This window comes from Daphnia magna, linkage group LG7 (assembly GCF_020631705.1).
Source record: "Daphnia magna isolate NIES linkage group LG7, ASM2063170v1.1, whole genome shotgun sequence".
Lineage (NCBI taxonomy): Eukaryota > Metazoa > Arthropoda > Branchiopoda > Diplostraca > Daphniidae > Daphnia > Daphnia magna.
Window position 1 is genome coordinate 12112937 of NC_059188.1, and position 19862 is coordinate 12132798.

Sequence of the window (19862 nt, forward strand, 5' to 3'; positions counted from 1 at the left end):
CTCAATCCCGCCTGCGGACTATTGCTATTGCCTCTAATATTTGGTACCGCACCAATTGTCAAATGACGTAAATCCGTGTTTCGGGTCGGGGCGTTCGGGTCGGGGCGTTCGGGTATAGGCACCAATACTGCTATCTATAGTGTATAGTCATCCTCCAAGACAATAATAGTCAATCTTCTGCAAAACGTTGTTACGCAATCTGTAATTGATTCGATATCGACGACGTTTTCTGTATGACAGTGTCGTCTTAGTTTGGTTACATCACCAACTGCTAATTTCAAAGAGTGGTAAATTTGTGAAGTGAAGAAATTCTGAAAAATGAAGCTTCGCCTTAAAGGAGAGGCATTTGCAAAGCAAGTGCTAATCGAATTTGATTCGAACAGCATTACTGTTGAGGAGCTAAAAATTCGCGTTCGAGATATTCTGCAGTTGCATGATGATGACTTTCTAGGGTATTCGTGTTAACTCACAGTGTACAAATATTTAGTGTCCTGTCTTATTAGGAATTCCAATTTGCTTTTGTCCCACAGGTCAATACAATTCAGTATGAATGGAAAACAAGCTCTTTTAGCAGAAGATACTGAATTGGTTTCCAATTTAGGCTTTGTATCTGGAGATGCAGTTTACATCTTGGGGACATTTTCAGGTACTAGAAAACCAAAGTTTCAGAAACTGAATCCCAGTTCTTGTGAAAAAGATCAGGAACAAGAAAAATTTTCTACGTTCATGGCATCTGACAAGCAACATATAGCAAGTTTAGATCTCAGTACTGCATCAGAAAACATTGAAGGAATGAATAAGCAAAGGAGAGAAAAATTTGACAGGGATTCTACCATCCCAGATTTTGAGAAACATCACATACCTTTATTAGATACCCCAAATATGTTGATTCCTCAAACTTATGCAAGATTAATTGCTTCAAATTCACTAAGTGTCCCATTTGAATCAAATCTTGAGAAGTTGGCTGGCATACTTCATATATTGATGGTAGAAACTGGATTTCAACCAGAAACATGTAAAAGTTTTTCTGACCCATTTTGTAACTTACCTGATTCATGGAATGTGGTAAGTGAAACCCTGAGGCTAAACTACAAGACAGGGTCCCAATCCCCAGCAACAATAGTACTTTCATCAGTAGGATTACTGGTAATTGTTTATGGTATTGGGTCATCATTAGGGAAGTCTCTGTCATTGAAACTGAAGCCCAGTGAGTTTATGCCACCTGTGGGTAGCAAACATCTGAGACAAGTATGCATTGATTTTAAAAACGAAATCGCTTTTCCATTGTACGTCCATATCGAGAGAGAAGCGAACGGCACTTGCCCTACCTATTTTTCCAATTTGCCACCGGAAATCTCGTACAATATACTTCAGAGGCTTGATTCCAAAAGCTTGTGTAGCCTGTCGATGACTTGTCGGCTCTTTCAGCATTTGGCAAGTCAAACAAGCCTTTGGAAAAAATTGGCTTTGACGTAAGGATAATGAATTCTATGTTGATAGGTAAAAAAATTATTTATTTATTTATTTTTATCTTATAGAGATTTTGGGAAGAAAATTTCGAATCGAGCGGCGTCCGAAACAATAAACTGGAAAGAGTTGTACAAGGATGAATTTCTGATAGAAAAGAAACAACGAGGTAGAGAAATATTCGCAGCGTACATTTTTCCAAACTTTTTTTTTACTTGTATGTTGTTGAACTGTTCACATTCGCCTTCTTGTTGCAGAGATGTCGAAATCAATTCGTGACCACACAACAATGCCGCGCCCCCGTGAGATCTTCTTTCCTAGCCCATTCTACAGCCCGCAAGTTTATCCCGACGTCAATGGAGGGCATGAATTTCCAGGAATCATGGGCGGTTATTCCGATTTGTATCCAGATTTAAGAGGTATCGTATGTTTGAAAGCTATTGTCTGGTATGTTGTTCACTTGCCGTGATTTAGGTTTCGGGCCCCCAGGTCGTCGGCAACCATTCCGCAATCTTCCTGATGGGGGAATGGGATTTCCACGACCACTTGGTAGATTCCGTGGCTTTCCAAACATTTAATCTCAAGTTCGTGGTTATCATATATAAAAATATGACCTTTTACCAGTAAAATAATGTTGGTAAGTTTTTTTTAAATCCCTTTTCTTTTCTTTTTGTTATTTATTTCTCTGTTAAAGGAGGTAATATTCCTTCCTGATCTAGAATGTGTTGGAAATTTGTATTATTGGAGTAATTTAACATACGCGTGCGGCTGAAATCGTTTTATTATGGTCGCAAGCTCGCAACAAGGACACCGCATCCAACAAACTTGTGTATAACTAAGCGCTTGAAATTTAGACGGAGTTCTAATACACAAAATTCGTCGCAGTCAACAAAAGATTTCTCTGGTAATTTCTCTTTCACCAACACGGAATTTATGACCAGGCAGATGTAATCTCTTTAATAATCCTCAGCATGGGTTTATTATTTTCCTGTATATTGATATATTTTATTGTTACACTTAAATTTTGGAAACATAGAAGTGCATAGAAATGTTCTGGGTCAAATCGATGAAATGGTTGAGCCAAAAATGAACTTATATTACCTTTGACCAGTTCCTAACTCAGTGTACACGGCTGTTGCCCCACTATACGACCCAGCAATCTTTACCTGCGGTCTTCCAGTGCTGGGGATTTGCTATGGATATTGATATTTGCTCATCTCTATGCTTGCTATGTAATGCATGCAATTACTCAACAAGGAGTTAGGTAACCAATTCTGTTTAATATCACATTTTTATCATTCAAATTGTTTTTCCAGCAGTCAGCAGGAATCTTATGATTGGCCAAAATTTGTTACGAGATTAATTGATACGTTTTTCTGTCACATTTCAAATTCTACGTTTATAATACTTGTTCTATGACCGAGTTCTTTTACTGATAGTGGCTTCTCATTTCTTCTTCAATTCGATTATGAAAATATCACAGGTATTTTAAGGCCGGATTTAATTGAGTCCACTTCGCATATGGCTTCTTCGCGCGCTGATGCCATAAAGACTTATCATAACGATTCCGAAATGGTTCGTCAGCTGCGCCTACACGATCGTGTAGTAGAACGTCTCAAAGGTAATTGCATTAAGGTGTTACCTGCGTTTTGGCATTCCACTAAGATCTTTACTCTTTTCGCAATTTTTCAATTTTACGTTTTTAAAACTAATCAAGCTGTAAACATGGATACCGCTTGTTAGGTTGTAGACAAGATGGTTGAGCCGTCTTAACTGTTCCAGGATTTTCCAGGGTATAGTATGACCTGACGGCGAAACCAACCGGGGCAACGGAGTAGGAATGATTTGATTTACGAACGTTGCTTAGGCAAATGATCTCCGCACTCTTTATAGGACACGCATACGGAGTTGTATCATTGGCCAGATTTAGATGGGAAATATTATTAACCGTAGTATAGACTTTTGAAATTGAAAAATCAATCAGCTTTGTCGTCACGTGAAAATTTCTTAAACTCGCTTTTTAATAGGAGTTCACCTGATGACTTGTTGACTATTCCTTAAATATACATGCACAGTTGTTGGAAATAATGGATGCATTTGTTTTTTGTCGAACAAATTAAACATTGTTGATGAGCAGCTAGGTGTGTTGTTGGCTTCGTTCTTCTCTAAATAGCATAGCCATCTACAGTAACGGCCAGGAAACGGGGTATCTCTCTGTGTATTTGGGAACTTGGGTCCTCCCACCCACCCACAGACGCCTCGGGCCAATCGTACCAAGTTAGTGCTGCCACTGGTGGCCAATTTTCACTAGGACGTTTTCCACTTTCCACAATTTCTTCACAAGTTTTACACTTCTGTACGAAACGTCCTAGTGTAAGTAGTAAAAAGTAATGGAAGTAACATTTGGATTTAACAAGCAATTTAAGCTTTAATTAGTCATTGTCTTATGATCAACAAACACCACAGCCATTTCTTAAAAGTCAAACAGTCATTATGCAAGCCCTGGATGGTAAAACAGATCTTATTCTTTAACGTGGACACTGGGCTAATTGACTTGTCACAGTAGAATTAGAATGTTGTGGCTTCTTGGTCAGCTGATTTGTGTTGGCTATTCTTCGGGTGTTAACAGGTTGTATTTGAATTAAAACAAAACTTTAGGTGTCACATAATTTATTTATATGGGGCCATTACTCTGTTCTTAGCATGTAAAATAATTAATAATCTTTTTTTTTTTACTTTAGGCAATTCACAAATTGATGACCAATGTGTCCACCTGGGTCATATTGGTAGGTAATATCTTTTAGCATTATTATTATTTTATATTGTTATCTGCATCATTAGCAATGAGCAAATCTGGTTGGTTTTCATTACAATAGAAGAGTGATGGCACATCCTAAAACAATAAACACCAACATGATCTGACGATCTGCTATGAGACTTTCGGTTTGAATTCATAAAGAGTCCCAAGCAAATACCAAAGTATTGTCACATTGGTGAGTACCAGAAATAAAGGATTAAGTTAATATAGTTACAACTTTTTTTAATATTTCCTGTTTGGTTTTTTCATCTAGATTAATGATTTTGGCAAATTGGGGGAGATTTTTGGTTAAGGCCAGATGCCCTAAAAATTATGATGGTTGTAAACACACGGGAATATATTCCATAATTAATTGTCGGATATCACGTAATGTTACCCTTAAACCTTACTTTTATCAATTGAATTGTCTTTTGATTTATGTTTTCCTATTCCTTCCAGATTCCGTGATCGACTTTTGCAAACTAACCACAAAAGATGTCATGTAACTACAGTATATTTCCCTGTGTCAGAAATAGAAGACGGAAAGCGATACTTCGTTTGTGAAGAAAGCCATTCGCACTTCATCGCATTTCATCGCATCTGCTCCGTCCCGAAGATACAATATTTAAATTTGTATAAATTAAAGTGCATATCTGGGCTCCCTTCTTTTCTGTGGCCCCGTTTCCCCTTGACTCGTAATAAGCCCGTAGGGGGTCATGCCCCTACTGTGATCAGCAGTAAAGGTTGTGAGTGCGCTGTCCGGAAAGGGGACGTGGGGGTCCTCAAGTTCTGAGATATCATTGGAGGGCGAAGAGGCTACCCACAAATCCGAATAACGGTTAATCGCTCACGTAAAAACTTGTCCGAAACCTTCCATCCTTTTCCGGCTTCTCTTAGCCACTCCCCGGGTAATCTCCCCGGGGGTTCAGTTCAATTGAGGTAGGGTTTACCCCTACCTCGTTTAAAGGTTATATTTCAATACAAAATAGTTCAAACTAATTTTTCAAAACCTTTTTTTTGTTCTGATATGTTGGTTTGTATTTCTTGTGCAATGCACTTAACCTATTACGATTAATCTGAACTACGTCTGTGTCTTCATGAAAATTCCTTGAAGTATGTGGATTTACGTGTTCACCCATACAGACTAAGTCATTTGATTTTAACTTCTGTCCCAATTTTCTGTTGACTTAGTTTATTCATGTTAACACTGTTTGAAAGCGCCATTTTTACATTCAATAATATCATATTTTATTTCAACTAGATCCTGTAAGGAATCGAACCTTTACTTTACAGCATGCCTCGCCGATGCTCAACCACAGAGCCATGAGTCACATTACAGAGCTCACTGTTTCGCTTTGTCATTTGAGGTTTGTGTACATTTAGGTGTTAATATACATAGGCTATATACACGTGGAATTATATTGTTGAATGAACATTTCCAAGGTAAACGGGTGACATATTGTTCCCTTTACAGACTTTTCAACCAAAAGCAAGAATAAACAGTGGAATCAAATTTAACAATTGATGAGACTCAACCACTAATCTAACTATATTCAATTTATCACCCCTAAACTTAAATTCAAGGATACACGGGTTTGCTATTTGTTGTTTCATAATGCTTTTATTAATTTTCTTTTCACAGACTACCAATACAACTAGAGCCATGGCTTTGCCTCAATTGGTTTCATAAGTTGGACAACTATGATATAACTACAAAAGCCTAATGAAAAATTTTTGCAAGGAAAAGGTTCCAAAAATTTTAGGAGCGCAATCTCTTTCAATTCTCTATAATTATCAATCTACATCTGGTAAATGTGTAGTAAAATTTAAAAATAAACTATAATCAAGCACACGAGAACACAATGTGTTTAGTAGACATGTTTGTGTACAGCAAAGTCTCTTTCCATTTGGAGAAGGGATCTTGGATTCTCTTAAAACCACAAAGTTTTGTTTCACTACCAACATTGTTAAACATAAGACAATAAAAGCAAGGCCTTTAGAATTATGAATTAAAAGATCATAAGCAGCACAGCACCCATTCCTAATACAATACAATACAATCAGAAAAATTTACAGAATGGATGTTTAACTAAAAACATTATGTATATAAATTTTTTTATTTTATAGAAAATTTCTCTTGCCATTTTTAATGCTCTTAGAAAAATATGCTGCATTTATTAGTGATAAAGATTTTTCTGTGCAGAATGATGGGCTTTTTCGATTTTTAGGCAGGAAATTTACAATTAAAGCTATAATAACTGATCATAATGGTCAAACACTTCACTTGTCCCTTGTTCTTCTACCTGAATTGAAACTTTTGTTTCACTTCTTTACAGTCATTTTAATTTACAAATAATAAAAACAAAGTTTCTTTTAAAAAAAAAAACTTACGTGCTTACATCAACCTCACTCCTGAAGAAAATTAACTATTTCCGAAGCAGACGAACTGTATGACTAACTCAATTTTGCCCATTGTTTTGAAAAGTACTGTCACTGACATCGCCATCTAGCGGAAATTCTGACAGGAAAATAGGCCCGACTTCTCCTTTTTTTTTTTCAATAACACGTTTTTTGTTAAAAATTTACACGATTTGGATTCAAAATTCAACAACAATTACAAAAAAACAATATAATTTACAAAACAGTCGGACTTACTTCTTTTATGGAGAAGTGAGAGGATTTCAAGTTGAGTTTCAAAGTAGATGGTGCCACTGCTGCATATTTTCAAGACATGACAAAACCTGATTCATTTCTGGTTTAGCGTCCACGGAGAATGCATGCGTTATTAAGTTCTTCTTAAAATTACACTCCTGATGTCGTGTGGTTTTACCTGGAATTTAGCGTACGTTTTCCATTTTGTGCTTTACAACTTTAAAATAAACTCATACTTAATTGAAGGTACTATGGCACTGACTAATTCCTAATAAACATTATTACAAACTTATTCAAAGGTGTTCGAAGTTAAAGCATGGCTTGCTTTGCCTTCACGTTTTTTTTATCTCGTTTAGTCAAACGCATCCAATTTTCAAACCAATGGGACTATAAAGAAAACAGCTCTTAATGTTCTTTTCCAACAAATTTCCTAGTTCCCTATATGTATCATAAGGTAATGTTACAATGGATCATTAAAAGTATTACTATTTTAATTTTACCTTTAGGTCTCAGAACTGTGCCCGATGTGCTGTGATGGCCACAGGACCCTTTTTGTGACAGAATGCAATGCCACAAATGTTTTGTTGCCACTGTAAATAAAAGATCTTAAGTGTCACTCCTGTGTTGATGAATTGCTAGCTCACACGTAAGAAGTAAAAGGAAGTTCAAGATTTTGGTCTTGTCATTGTGTTCATTGATGACTGTTTGTCATATGGTGGAGGCTACTGTTAAAACGGAAACAACAAAAACTCCTTTAGTTTTGAAGATTCTTTTGGGGTTTTCTTTTGACAACAAATTCTAGCATAATGCTTAACAGCTGTGAATGGTCCCATACTCTAGTGGCGACGAGATAAAGTGAAAGGTTTGTGAAATAAGTTAAATTATGTTACTGTTGTTTTTCGTCATATTATAAAATGAAATACAAAAAAAGTTAATATGTATGAATAGTTTTATTAACCCTCCTCCATCCCACAATTCCACCACATTTTAATACAACACAAAATACATATTATATAAATGTAAAATACATAAACATACATACATACAAACATACACACTTAATTAAGTTAACCCGTTGGCTGCCAGGCCATGCAACCCGTAGGTTGCTTAAACTACATTAGCTACGCATCGCGTCTGAAGGATCACGAACAAGGTGGGACTTGTCCGAAGACAAGTCCGGGCTGGCACGGCAATAGAAACCATTCCGGGAATGCACACCCCAGGAATCTATCACCGCACCGACAAAGAGAAGTCCCTACTGGTGCATTGCCTACGGCGCCTAAAGGCACAAAGCCTTTAGGCGCGGCGACTGTTCCCCCCATGGCCATGGGGCAGAACAGCGCCCGGTTCCCTAAAAGCTACAAAAAAAATGGGACGCAAACGGGGTGGCAGCCAACGGGTTAACTTATACATACAAGATACAATGCAAAACAAAACAATACCACGAGGACGATCCACGGTGAAATCCCACCATCGCCGTGGGCTGTTTGCTGAACCACATCCAATTGTGATCGACTTTTCTGTGAAGGGTAAACGTGAAGGCGAAGGCGAAGGCGAAGGCGAAGGCGAAGGCGAAGGCGAAGGCGAAGGCGAAGGCGAAGGCGAAGGCGAAGGCGAAGGCGAAGGCGAAGACGGTGGTGATGGTGATGGCGATGGCGTCATTCGTCATTTCGTTCCAGTCATGACGATCTTCTAATAAAGAACAGAATAAGGAGCATTTTAAATTTCAATTAATTCTCGAGACCAGAACGTCTGTAGTTACCCACCTCTAGAATGGGCCCATCCAATTGGAAAACCTTGTAGATTGCCATAATTGGAACCATGGCCACAGAAGACAACGCAATGAGAAATCCTACGATGGTTGCCTCCAAAGGATAAGTGTAATCGCCGTACGTAAGTGTTCGGAAGTCCACCAAAGTGAACACCAAAATGGCCTATCACGGGACAAGGTTGCAAAAATCAAAATAAGAACCATAACTTACTAAAAACCAAATAACTTACGACGATGATGACGGGCGTGAAAAATTTCCAAACGAATCGCCAATACCAGCGTGGTGGTGCGTCATGCTCGAGCATTAGTTTGATGTCGTCAAGGAATCGATCGATACCATAATGCCATGCGATGAAGCATACTTCAGCCATTCCGACGATCAGGGCGGAAAACGTAGCTGCATATGTATCGATCAACTGTAAGACGTACGTACATGCCTCCATTTGTGCACATTCTAAGCCCAAGTAGAAACATGACAGTGGCACGGGCTAGCAGTACCCACCTAGATATTGAAAAGTGAAATTTTAATAAAATTCACGAAAACATACAAGTTTCAAAAGTACTTGTGATTCTTTACGCGTAGCTTGTGTGGCCATTAGTCAACGATTGTTGTAACAACCGTCTCCAAAACGGTAAATTGCGTTCCGATTCCAAGTGTAAGTAACATGACGAAAAACAGGATTGACCATAACGGAGCGATGGGTAATCGAGCTACGGCTTCGGGATAGACGGCAAATGCAAGTCCAACTTCTGTTTACAATATATTTTTTTTGGGTGAAAAAATGCGGACCAACCGGGTGGCAGCCAACGGGTTAATTTAAAAACTACACAGCAAAACAAAACAATACCGCGACGAGGATCCAAGATGGCGGCGAGGCGGCAAAGGCGGCAAAGGCGAAGACGGCGGCCATGTAAGACGTAGATGAAGACAGCGATGATGCGAAGACGTCGGCGAAGACAACGATGATGCGAAGACGTCGGCGAAGACAGCGATGATGCGAAGACGTCGGCGAAGACAGCGATGAAGACATCGACGATGACAGCAATGAAATGGAGGCGTAGACAAAAACGACAGGAAGAGGAAAACAATTTAATTCTAATACATGAATGAGGCAAAAAGAAAGTAAGCGTTCTTAGGCGAAAATGAAATTTTTCCGATATAAAACGATGAAAAAGACATTTAAATTTACGTGTGTGGTCCACTGGAGAGAGACTGAAGATATTGTCGAAACGGCAGTGTTGTGCTCAAGGAAGGTAAATATTTGCAGTTCTATCAAAGAATTGTATGTTACCACACAACAATGCTCCACATTGTGGAAAATTTGAGATTGTGTTAAAGACACGCACCTCCTTTGGCTAAATAAGAGTGCAAAAAAAGTCTTCTGAAAAATTGATGGATTGGTAGATGTTTGATGATTTTGGGTCTTGGAGTGTTTGACTGTTCGATGATGAAAAAGTGGATGTTTCCCAACATATATGAATATGCTGCACTCACTCAGATGAAAAACAATGGTAAACTATAGAGGGACAAAAGAACTAGTGTGAGATTTTGGAGATTTTGTTTTAGTCAACTAAATTGTGCTATTGTACAATTTTACACTTTGTTTTTTTATTACACTATGACACCTACCTACAGTATCAGCATCAAGCTGCATCAAGGTTCATGACATTGATAGCAATAAAAGTCTGATGACTAGTACACAGTGGTAAGCAAAATGTGAATACTCTCACTGGGCAATAGCATGATGATGAGTGGTAGACATAGTTTGCCAAAATTACTAACTTACTTAGATGATGACAAGGTAAACTGTTGTTGTTATATAAAGAGAAAACAATCAGTATGAAATATTTGCAATCCAATACATACATAACAATGGACTAACACAATTGAAAATAACATACCATTAGTTTTTGGTTGAAGTATCCTTCAAAATTACAAAATGCAGGAACGTAACTAACGAGTAAACCCCTCATTTCAGTAATTCACATAGCAATTAAATGATGGTTAAATTTTTCAAGCAGTTGGATTTTCAACCACTAGATGTCGTTTAGTTAGTTCAATATTAACCTGGAATTTTGAAAAATAAAGTCATGCTGAGTAGTTAAAGGTATTATGGCTAAAATTGATTTAAAACGGGGAGCATGACTTGGCTTTGCCAGAACGTTTTCGTCTTCTCTAAGTCAAATGCATCAAATTTTAGTACTAAAGGTTCTCTAAACAGAAATTATCTTAGTAATGTTTTCCATAATCTAGTTGTTATACCTCTTTCAGGTTCCATAAGCTGAATTTCTCTCACTTGCTACAGCTGTAATCTTTTACATACAGTAAGATGGAACCTTTCACGTTACATAAAGTGACTTATTTCTCATGTTATAAGGTTATGGTTTAATTTACAGGATTAGTTGTGTAACTGTACCTTCAGACCTATTGATGTATTTGGTATGCTGCAGTGACCACATAACATAATCATTCTGTGACAGAAAAGAATGCCACCAATGTTTGTTGTCAGTCTTAATAAAATATCTCTAGGGTTATTCTTGCATTTGCCAAAGAAAATAGAGTTGGAAGTTTTTGCAAGACCACGAATACCTCAATTTTCTCACCTAGTTAATCTTTCCGACGCAAAAGATGTGTATTCTCAACATGCCTACTGATACCCTGAATCGTGACGCAAATCATGAACTCTTCAAACCAGGAGACTTGAGAAATATGTATAACACACGAATGCAATAACGAGGACGTTGCAAGTTGAAGGCCTACAGAGCATCACGAAATTTCAGCCGTTTGCCAGAGTTTTCATATATTGGCTTTAAACGAGTCTTTCTCGGTGCGTAAAATTTTCATCGTTTCAATAGGATCATTCTGTTTCGCATGCCTTTGTACGGTAAGCTCGTTAACACGCATGAATGGATTGAACAGCTTTTCTTCACTTAGTAGAGAAGGAACGGTGGGTTCGGATTTTGCACGTTGCTCTTTTGCCCAAGATATACGCTTGACGACAGATTCATTGTTAGGTTCTACATGAAGTCCAAAAGCTAGGTTTTGTAGAGAATACTCATGGCCGCAATAAACGCGAGTATCATCAGGAAGGCCGCCAAGAACATCGATCAAAGCATGATACATTTGATCAGCTGTACCTTCAAAAAATCTACCACAACCACCTTGAAACAGGGTATCTCCTAAGGAAGGCAAAGAAATAATTAGAAAATTATTCTTTTCTGTTGCTTTGTTTATTTTACTCACCAGTAAATACTGCTGCTTGCCCATTTACACTGCTTGGTGGCAAATAATAACAAATATGACCAGAAGTATGGCATGGGGTGAATAAACATTGAATTTCTAGGTTTCCCACTTGAAGTTTATCTCCATGAGAGACTTTTTTGTTCAAAGCTCCAATGCGATCATCCCCACCATAAACTGCAAGACCAGGTACAAGTTTTACCAGTTCTTCATTTCCTCCAGCATGATCCCTGTTATTTACATTAAATCATCAAGGATAAAATGCTATTATTAAATAAACAGCAAGTTATACCAATGGTGGTGGGTAGTTAGGACAGTTGTCAACTTCACGTTTTCCTGATTAGCCATTTCAATCACTTTACTAGGGTTTACTGGATCTACTACTGCAGCTTCATTTGAACTCTCATCAATCAACTTTCAAGTAATATAGTATCAAATTTAAATGGTTAGAAAAGTTTCATAAATAAGTATACCAAATACATGTAGTTGTCTTGCAAGGCTGGTATGATATGGACTTTCATCTTCAAGTCAACACAGGTTTTGAGCTGGCTATGATTTCCTGAACCAAAGGCCCTCCAAGCAGAAACTATATTACACACATAAGAGAAAATAAAATACATATTATTAGTTAATCAGTTCAATTTCACAAAAAATCTCTGAACTAACACCGAAAATAAGCCGAAGTTAGGGCTTGTAAAACCGATTCCGGTAGAAGACGAACAAGGGTATTCATTTGTTTTGATTTTTTTTTTCTTTTTTTAAGGGCCACCTTGCTGAAACAAGATCAGGCTGGTCGCGCACAACTAGACGATACGTCTGGAATAGCTACGGCGTCACTTTTTAGCGATGCTTATCGTCTAGACGATGAGTTATCATGGTCCTATACTCCTTACCATGCTTATGATTGTTGTGTAATATATTACACCGTTAACTTTTATCATTTCATTAAATAAGCTCTGAATTTTGCATGCTGCGTGGGTTCATGGAAGGTCTTCAGTACTTTAGATATTTTTATAGTAATTTCATTAAAATAAATAGATTCCAATGTATCAATAGATGCACTTGATCATGAGGATTTAATAAATGATAATCTTAGGCTTGATTAGTAATGTTACAACACTAAAAAGTTTCACACCCCCTAAATTAACAAAATCAAAAAATTATTTGTGACCTTGGTAAAACTTAAAATATCTTATAGAAATGGATAGCTCTTGACAAGATCTATCCAATTTTGTAACATTTAAAATACAAAAAAAGCAAAACAAAAAGTTTCAAAAAGTGATTCTACTTTTCCGTTTTGTCAGAAAGGTTGAGTCATTGCACTGAAGACTGAACCACAAAAACGGAAAAGTAGAATCACTAACAGGGCTCGGCCCCGATTACCTGAACCCAAAAAACCGCACCGAACTACCTGAAAAAATGGCAGATCGGTTGCGACCAGGGTAGGTAGTTTTCAAGGGGTTGTTTTCAAGCGGTTCGGTTCAAAATACCCGAGTGAAACCGATAGACCCGGCACCATCTTCAAAAAATGGTGGATGCGTGGCGCCAAATGACAAAACCATGAAAAATACGATGAGTTACCCGAATTTTAAGCTTAAATAAAATTTCTGGGTAAGAATTCGGGGCAAAAGTCAGGTAACCAGATCAGAAATCAGTGTAATTGGGGTAACAGACCGGGTTTTTGGAACCGATTTAGCTTCTTTCCATTACACCGGTTTTACCCGGAAGTCGACCAAAATGCCAAGGCAGGAAAAAAGACCACCTAAACCCGATAGAACCGCACCGAAAACCGAAATGACCTAACCGATCGGTCAAAACAGCTACCCGATCGACGCGGGTCCGAATCACTAATCATTTTTTCGTTTGATTTTTAGTTCTAAGTCAATGTGGCAAAGTTGGCAATGAAGCATTTCTTTTTCAGACGACAGACAAATATAAATATTTAAAAAAAAATATCTTGAGATTATTATTAACTTAAAAAGATCGTGGAATGGATATTGAAAAGACGCAACAGTTTCTGATTCAAACTGAAACTGCTGCACAAGAGATTCTTATCACCAAAGATGAACTAGTAGCATTAGATTTCAGGCGCCAGAAAACGCGCGAAGCATTTAGAGCTTTGAAGAATGACATGATACCTGGTGAAAAGGCATGGATGTCAGTTGGAAATATGTTCGTGAAAACAAGAACATTAAAAGCGCAAAACTTATTAGAACGAGGTAGTATAAAACTCACGTGTCATTCAATATAGAATATTGCACTTACTGATTATTAATGCAGAGATGAAAGAACTTGATAAAGATATATCTGACCTTCACAACAAGCTCAAAGAACAAGTCAAAATGCTTAGAGATCTTGAAGGAAAACCAGAATTGAAAGGATTTGACCTACAACCAATCACAAAAGAGGCTGACATTATAATGAAAGCACTTTCTAAGTGATCTGTAATGTACCCAATAAGTTATTTTCTTTGATTGATGATTTCTGTTATATCCTCTGGATTCTCCTCTTCATCCTGGAAATCTTGTTTCAGATAAAGTGTGGGAGAGAGATTCAATGTGAAGCAAAGTTTTGATACAGTGTCACGATCCAAATAAGTCATGAAATTTGGAATAGTTGTTTTCATCCCATCCAAAGTTTGAAGAGCTTCGTTGTGCATTTGGTGATCAACATATAGTTGAAAAATTGTGGCATAAACATTTCCTGGCCTCAAAATGCCCAAGTCCATACCAGGTGAGCTAAGAATGCTTTCAAACTGAGGAATCACTTGAGAGTTTGTCGCAGACATTTGCTTGATGTTGATAAACTGCTCGAGAAAAGCCATTTTCATGGCAAGCATATTTGACTTTGTCGACTGATTGTTTTCGGGGGTTTTCGAAACTATTTTATGAGCTTCTTTTAAAGCGTCTCATTGCATTATCATAGCTCTGGTATTCGTCCACCTCGGCCTACAAAGAAAGCAAGGGCGAACTGATATAGCTTTCAAAATGTTATCTTTAGAACTTGTTCCACGAACCTGCGCACAAGCTTCATAAAACCCTACAAGAAGATCAAGTGATCTAGCTTTTGTGTAGAAAGTAACAATATGCTTCACATATTCCGGATGCGAGCGCCAATCCAATGTTTGTAAATAGTTCCCAGCAAGTATGTAAATGTCTGGCTGCCGGGATACGTTCGCGAAGAATATTACTCGATCAGTGTCGCCCGATTTCATGAGAGCTTTCATCGCTTGGTACTACAACAACCGATTCGCGCAAAGAACCGGGTTAATCAAATGAATTATTATCCAAAATGTAGGAAAAGAAATTGAATAATGTACTTTATCTCCAGCTTGAGTGAACTTTTTGGCAGCTAATTGGTAGTCACCCTGACGTTGAGCAACTTCGGCCAACTGGAGCAGCAATCGACTATTGTTATCGGCACTTCCTAGTTGATCAGCTAAGGCTTCTGTCAGCGTAACGTTGAATTTCAAACACATGTCAACGGCATCGGAATACTGTTAAAGACAAGTAGGCATTAGATTCCAGGTAACTGTTTTCCTGGAAATGGGATATGCACTAGAGCTTACCTTCCCTGCCATTACGAGCAAATCAACTGCCGCGCCATAGTGCCGATGACTCGCTAAGTAATCAGCACAGCGTTGTAATGAAGCAGGGTTGGAATTTTTGTCCAGACGTCTGGACAATTCTAACACAGCTTCATGCTGCTCCGTTCTGCGCAAGACAAATGATACTGTAGATTTAAGGAGAATGCAAGTGGAACGATTTGTGGAGATCATTTTCGTGCGAGACCCCGCCATATCTTTGGTAAGATATTACCTGGATGCCAAATCAAGGGCAGTGTCAAGTAATCCGGCTTTGCTATAAAGCATAACGGCTCGGTCGAATCTCGGCTGGCGATCACTAGTGGACGATGGGGCCTCGAAATAGCGTGCAGCTTCAACCATCTCTTCTTGTTCACCTTGCATGGCATAGCGATACAGTTGATCATCTAATTCGTGTTCCTGTACGAAAAAAGTGTTCACGTAATGAGCTAGCACTACCAAAGTACAATTGCTGGAAAAGTACTTTGCATAGCCGCACTGCGTTGCCATAAGCTGAGGCCTGACCGAAAAATTTTAAAGCCTCGGGAACGTTATCATTAGCCTCGTACTGACGTGCAACGTGAAAGCAGGCTGCACGATCTTGACTCTGTTCAGCCAATTCGGTCGCCCTACTCAAATCGCCCAAATAGCAGTGGAGTCGCACCAGTGAAAGATAATCGCCTGCCCTGGCGTAATGGTCCAGAGCTGCATCCATTTCGCCACTGCTTTCCAGAAACTGAGCCCACCAACGAAGTCGTTCTCTGCCAATTCCAGAGAAGTTATTCATAGCCATTCAAAAGTGAACTTTAAAAAAAAAAAAAAACGTTTACGGGTCTTGGCCGGAGGTACAATAGCTTTGAAGGGCTGCCGTATCTTCGAAGAGCATTCGTGGAACATCGAAATGGTGCGTTTGACACTTTTCGTACATTTCTAGCGCTAGTGCGGTCTTGCCTAAAATTAGAACAAAAATGTTTTTAAAATACTGTCCTAATGAAGACAATCTAAAAAAAAGTACCTTCGCCCTCCAGATAGCGAGCATACTCATAGTATGTTCGTTTCAAATTGATGCGATCCTTTGTATGAGCCAACTGTAACGCTGCTTCCCATCGGTTAGACGCTTGGTACATTCGGCTAAGTAGATCGTAGCAAGAAGATTGCTCACACATCGCTTCAGCTTCTTTCTAAAACAACGAGAAATTAAAAGAATTCTGTTAAAATAAACGTAGTGATTAGTTGACAACATTTTAGAATCAAACGCTCATTACTATCATGCCCAGCTGGACAGCGAGAACTGCCGTGATTGCATCCACTTGTCCTACATATTTTGCTTGGGCGGATCGCACCGCTGCGGCTGCCTTGGCGTTACCCAGTTTCCCCAAGCAAATGAGGCCAACGTCAGGGCGTCTAAGTTGGACGCAACTACGAGCTAAGCTCTCCCATATTTTCGGACTGTGGTGAAAAGATTCCATAGATAACGTATCGGCAGACTAAACGGTAAGTAAACGGCTAAAGTAAACATACTTGGTAAAAGGGCGGACCGCCTGGTAAGCTTGTTCTACCCTTCCTCGCCTTAGGTGACAACTGAATGACAACAGGGCGTCGCGGGCTGCTTTATCGCTGTGGTCATTCAAACTAGCCAAACTGGCCAGTAAGCGCATGTGAATTTTCGTCGCTTCGTCCAGAATGGCGTAATGGGGAAGCTGTACGCCAATTAGTTCATCCATTGCCATGGGTACCACATCTTGAACCAGAAGCTCTTGCTGATCGTCCGCCACCAAAAGCGATACCAAGCAGCTACTTTGATTGCCTCTGAGCTGGCAAACTACGATACGGGGTTCTTCTTCATCCCAAAAGTGGGCTTGGAGAGTGCCTTGTTCTTCTGTCCATTCAGCGGCTACATTAAAGAACTCCACCGAATTCATAGTTGTTCGCCATATGAATAATTTAGATAGCCCTTCATCTGCCTGTCGACAAAATAAGATTTTCTTGATTATCCAGTGGCCAACTTTAATGAACAGACGTCCAATTTTACATCAGCCGTAAAGGAGATGCAAGTGCCGTCGCTGTTGGTTTTTACAGAACGGAATCGCATAAAACCAGATATGTTCGATGCCACGTTCTTGGTATTGATGTGAAGCTTCGGATCACTAAATCAAACGGATAACATTAGGAGAAGGATTAGGTCTCATGACCCGAGTCAGGCTGAATGAATACCTATTGGCCACATCCCATAGTTTGACGTATCCACTGCTCGACGCGACGCAAAGAAAATCACCGGAGATAGCCAACGCAACGGGAGAACCTTCCGAGTCCATGAAAGACAGTGGCGAACATAACGAGGAGCCTTGAAAATTCCGCATCTGGATTAAAGTGCCTTCCAGGCAAAAGCAGGCCGTTTTATGAAGCCGCACCAGCAAGCAACCGCATTCAAAATTTCCTACAATATTCAAGTGAAATGAAATTTTAATTATTGGGAAAAAATAGGGAGCAGACATTACCGACTGCAAAAGGCTTTTCGTTGGACGTAGCAACTCCCATTCGATAAATAACAACTTTCTCCTCTCCCCACACAAGGAGATGGTTTCCAGAAACATCAATGCCAGCAATCCTAACGGGTAAATCTATCTGAACGGAATTTGAATATTTTTGGACGGCCACGACAGACGACGAAAGTTGAACTAAGCCAACCTAAACCAGGAAAATCCGATTATTTTCTAGTTTTGTCAAATGGTCTGTAATGGTAGGGTTGCTTTTTAATTACTTCATCTCTAAATGCGACGGACGGCTGCTGTTGGACGATTTGATAGAGGCTAGATCCATTATGTACGAACAGAAACTTCGTTCCCCAGATGGAGTGTTCGATAGAACCTCCGGGGAGGCCAACCAGACCAATAAAATGCCAATCGTCCTCGAGACTGTTGATGTTGTCACGACTGTTATTGTCCCGCCAAAATACGATACCTCCCAAATTGGTCGCAGCGGACAAGAGCGAGGGCGCTGCTTTATTTGGTAGATAGGCCAGCGTGGTGAAGTGTTCTGCCCCAGGATGGAGGGTAAGTTCAGCTACATCAGGCAGTGGCAAGAGGAAAGTGTCATTGCTTTGACAGTTCCAAAGACGGATTGTCAAATCGCCGCCAGTCAGGGCAAGCACATTTTTACTCAACCAAGTCAGTTGAATCAAGCGGGATTTACCGCTTATTTTCACCTAAATAAATAAAATTTATTACCCAGGATTGTCGAAAAATTCTAGCCCATTACACGTACCGTATTTAGAAGTTCAATGCTCTTGATTCCGTCCTTTGTTTTATTTTTCCGGTAAACGGAAACGATTCCACCAGATGTCAAAACACAAAGAGAATCTTCATGACTTACAATGTTTTGAATCGCTCTATCCATGCGGACAACTTCTACACAGGTTGCAACATCCTGAATTGCATGATAAATGGCACCTGTTGAGAAGCCCAATGTTAAGATTATTGATAAATAAGAATGGTTAAAACTGTTGAAAAACAATTCTCACCGGATGAGCTCCCAATGAAGCACTCCCACGGTGGCAAAGGTAATCTAAAGCAGGTCATTTGGGATGGTGTGTCCTTTACATCATGTTCATTTATTTTTTGGAAATGATTGTCTTTGGAATGGTTCCATACTGTTAAAAGGCCAACCTAGAATGGAAGGTATTGAGAGAAGTGAAAAAGTATCAAAACTGCTAAATTTGAAACGTTATAAAGTATAATTAAGTTCTGCCTACACTGTCTAAGCTTAAAAGCTGACTTTCACTTGCCCATTCAAGAAATTGAATGGGATAACTGTGAACAACTGGGAGCTTTATTTCTCTTATAGTTTTAGAATCCAAAATGAGTGTGTAAATTTCTCCGGAATTCAAACCAACAACGACGACTCCAAGACTGGGGTGCCATTTGACAGACAGCAGCACTGAAGGGCATTTCCAAGGATATCCATGTAGGAGGGTGCTCTAAAAGTTTCAGTTAAAACAAGTAATCGCTCGAGCTAGATAATATTCTACGAAAACACTCTTTTACCTCATCGAAAATGTACAGCTGGTTGTTCTCGGCAACTACAGCCGTGAAATTCAACTTGGAATGGCAAACAAGTTGATCCAATGCTTTTCCATTAAGCTGAATTAATAACCTCTCTACAAATATCGTCATTTCTACTTTAGTTTGCAACCGAACGATTGCAAAAAGGGTCGAGATATTCAAATATATTCACAGTTGGTGTGGCGCCCTGGCGCATTTTTCACAACCAAAACAATTGTTTCCATAGAAACCAAATTTGCATCATGGCAAAGTTGCCATAATTTTTCCTTTCAAACTGACAGAGCAAGGTG

General features: G+C 39.1%; 5 protein-coding genes and 3 long non-coding RNA genes across 21 annotated transcripts; 5 read left to right on the plus strand and 3 right to left on the minus strand.

Moving 5' to 3' along the window:
* The first annotated feature begins 128 nt into the window (after positions 1 to 128).
* LOC116926521 (F-box only protein 7) lies at positions 129 to 2356 on the plus strand. Of its 2 annotated transcripts, none has more exons than XM_032933453.2 (6): positions 129 to 452; positions 531 to 1472; positions 1539 to 1636; positions 1725 to 1886; positions 1942 to 2104; positions 2162 to 2356. In XM_032933453.2, exons 1-5 carry the CDS (start codon positions 319 to 321, stop codon positions 2043 to 2045), a joined length of 1440 nt encoding a protein of 479 aa, XP_032789344.2. In that variant the 5' UTR covers positions 129 to 318; the 3' UTR covers positions 2046 to 2104; positions 2162 to 2356. The 2 variants fall into 2 exon arrangements, with proteins under 2 accessions (XP_032789344.2, XP_032789345.2); XM_032933454.2 differs by having other exon boundaries at positions 2187 to 2356.
* Positions 2357 to 3777: 1421 nt separating this feature from the next.
* Positions 3778 to 5010, plus strand: LOC116926596. Of its 11 annotated transcripts, none has more exons than XR_006648708.1 (6): positions 3780 to 3976; positions 4031 to 4125; positions 4209 to 4257; positions 4344 to 4460; positions 4539 to 4651; positions 4724 to 5010. It is a non-coding gene; the product is annotated as an uncharacterized LOC116926596 (long non-coding RNA). The 11 variants fall into 11 exon arrangements; XR_006648710.1 differs by having other exon boundaries at positions 4034 to 4125; XR_006648711.1 differs by having other exon boundaries at positions 3781 to 3976; positions 4209 to 4253.
* A 1992-nt stretch (positions 5011 to 7002) lies between these two features.
* Positions 7003 to 7591, plus strand: LOC116926595. Its single transcript, XR_004396145.2, has 3 exons — positions 7003 to 7162; positions 7273 to 7370; positions 7423 to 7591. It is a non-coding gene; the product is annotated as an uncharacterized LOC116926595 (long non-coding RNA).
* Positions 7592 to 7902: 311 nt separating this feature from the next.
* Positions 7903 to 10662, minus strand: LOC116927576 (sodium-dependent noradrenaline transporter). Of its 2 annotated transcripts, XR_006648714.1 has the most exons (7): positions 10318 to 10662; positions 10035 to 10204; positions 9878 to 9957; positions 9265 to 9434; positions 8918 to 9189; positions 8683 to 8850; positions 7903 to 8608 (listed from the first exon to the last, which is right to left on the minus strand). XR_006648714.1 is itself a non-coding variant. In XM_045175920.1 (4 exons), the coding sequence occupies exons 2-4, from the start codon at positions 9128 to 9130 to the stop codon at positions 8582 to 8584; spliced, it is 408 nt and encodes a 135-aa protein (XP_045031855.1). In that variant the 5' UTR covers positions 9131 to 9189; positions 9251 to 9467; the 3' UTR covers positions 7907 to 8581. The 2 variants fall into 2 exon arrangements, 1 of the variants encoding a protein (XP_045031855.1); XM_045175920.1 differs by lacking the exons at positions 9878 to 9957; positions 10035 to 10204; positions 10318 to 10662 and having other exon boundaries at positions 7907 to 8608; positions 9251 to 9467.
* A 162-nt stretch (positions 10663 to 10824) lies between these two features.
* Positions 10825 to 11222, plus strand: LOC123474079. Its single transcript, XR_006648717.1, has 2 exons — positions 10825 to 11012; positions 11085 to 11222. It is a non-coding gene; the product is annotated as an uncharacterized LOC123474079 (long non-coding RNA).
* Positions 11223 to 11385: 163 nt separating this feature from the next.
* LOC116926546 (hydroxyacylglutathione hydrolase, mitochondrial) lies at positions 11386 to 13250 on the minus strand. 2 transcript variants are annotated; one of them, XM_032933489.2, is made up of 5 exons: positions 13217 to 13250; positions 12402 to 12514; positions 12221 to 12342; positions 11932 to 12158; positions 11386 to 11867 (listed from the first exon to the last, which is right to left on the minus strand). In XM_032933489.2, exons 2-5 carry the CDS (start codon positions 12447 to 12449, stop codon positions 11485 to 11487), a joined length of 780 nt encoding a protein of 259 aa, XP_032789380.1. In that variant the 5' UTR covers positions 12450 to 12514; positions 13217 to 13250; the 3' UTR covers positions 11386 to 11484. The 2 variants fall into 2 exon arrangements, with proteins under 2 accessions (XP_032789380.1, XP_032789379.2); XM_032933488.2 differs by lacking the exon at positions 13217 to 13250 and adding an exon at positions 12595 to 12976.
* Positions 13251 to 13918: 668 nt separating this feature from the next.
* LOC116926591 (p53 and DNA damage-regulated protein 1) lies at positions 13919 to 14525 on the plus strand. The gene is made up of 2 exons (XM_032933548.2): positions 13919 to 14147; positions 14209 to 14525. Exons 1-2 carry the CDS (start codon positions 13919 to 13921, stop codon positions 14367 to 14369), a joined length of 390 nt encoding a protein of 129 aa, XP_032789439.1. The 3' UTR covers positions 14370 to 14525.
* On the minus strand, positions 14207 to 19798 carry LOC116926485 (intraflagellar transport protein 140 homolog). Its single transcript, XM_032933391.2, is given in 20 exon segments — positions 14207 to 14315; positions 14382 to 14836; positions 14838 to 14876; positions 14945 to 15163; positions 15248 to 15424; positions 15497 to 15641; positions 15747 to 15931; positions 15996 to 16272; positions 16342 to 16462; positions 16527 to 16692; positions 16777 to 16960; positions 17033 to 17475; positions 17544 to 17658; positions 17726 to 17948; positions 18010 to 18199; positions 18273 to 18716; positions 18776 to 18960; positions 19032 to 19176; positions 19263 to 19487; positions 19555 to 19798. Coding segments are annotated over 19 exon segments (4059 nt in total). The 5' UTR covers positions 19684 to 19798; the 3' UTR covers positions 14207 to 14315; positions 14382 to 14389.
* Between the last annotated feature and the right edge of the window lie 64 nt (positions 19799 to 19862).

Bases quoted from the DNA above. Each gene is read 5' to 3' on its own strand.
- LOC116926521 (XM_032933453.2), top strand. From the start codon at position 319: ATGAAGCTTCGCCTTAAAGGAGAGGCATTTGCAAAGCAAGTGCTAATC. The intron at 453-530 runs GTATTCGTGTTA...TTTGTCCCACAG, and splicing joins CATGATGATGACTTTCTAGG to GTCAATACAATTCAGTATGA. The intron at 1,637-1,724 runs GTAGAGAAATAT...TTCTTGTTGCAG, and splicing joins GATAGAAAAGAAACAACGAG to AGATGTCGAAATCAATTCGT.
- LOC116927576 (XM_045175920.1), bottom strand. From the start codon at position 9,130: ATGGAGGCATGTACGTACGTCTTACAGTTGATCGATACATATGCAGCT. The intron at 8,851-8,917 runs GTAAGTTATTTG...GTCCCGTGATAG, and splicing joins TCACGCCCGTCATCATCGTC to GCCATTTTGGTGTTCACTTT. The intron at 8,609-8,682 runs GTGGGTAACTAC...GTTCTTTATTAG, and splicing joins TGGATGGGCCCATTCTAGAG to AAGATCGTCATGACTGGAAC.
- LOC116926546 (XM_032933488.2), bottom strand. From the start codon at position 12,661: ATGAATACCCTTGTTCGTCTTCTACCGGAATCGGTTTTACAAGCCCTA. The intron at 12,343-12,401 runs GTATACTTATTT...ATTACTTGAAAG, and splicing joins AAGACAACTACATGTATTTG to TTGATTGATGAGAGTTCAAA. The intron at 12,159-12,220 runs GTATAACTTGCT...TGTAAATAACAG, and splicing joins CTAACTACCCACCACCATTG to GGATCATGCTGGAGGAAATG.
- LOC116926591 (XM_032933548.2), top strand. From the start codon at position 13,919: ATGGATATTGAAAAGACGCAACAGTTTCTGATTCAAACTGAAACTGCT. The intron at 14,148-14,208 runs GTAGTATAAAAC...TTATTAATGCAG, and splicing joins GCAAAACTTATTAGAACGAG to AGATGAAAGAACTTGATAAA.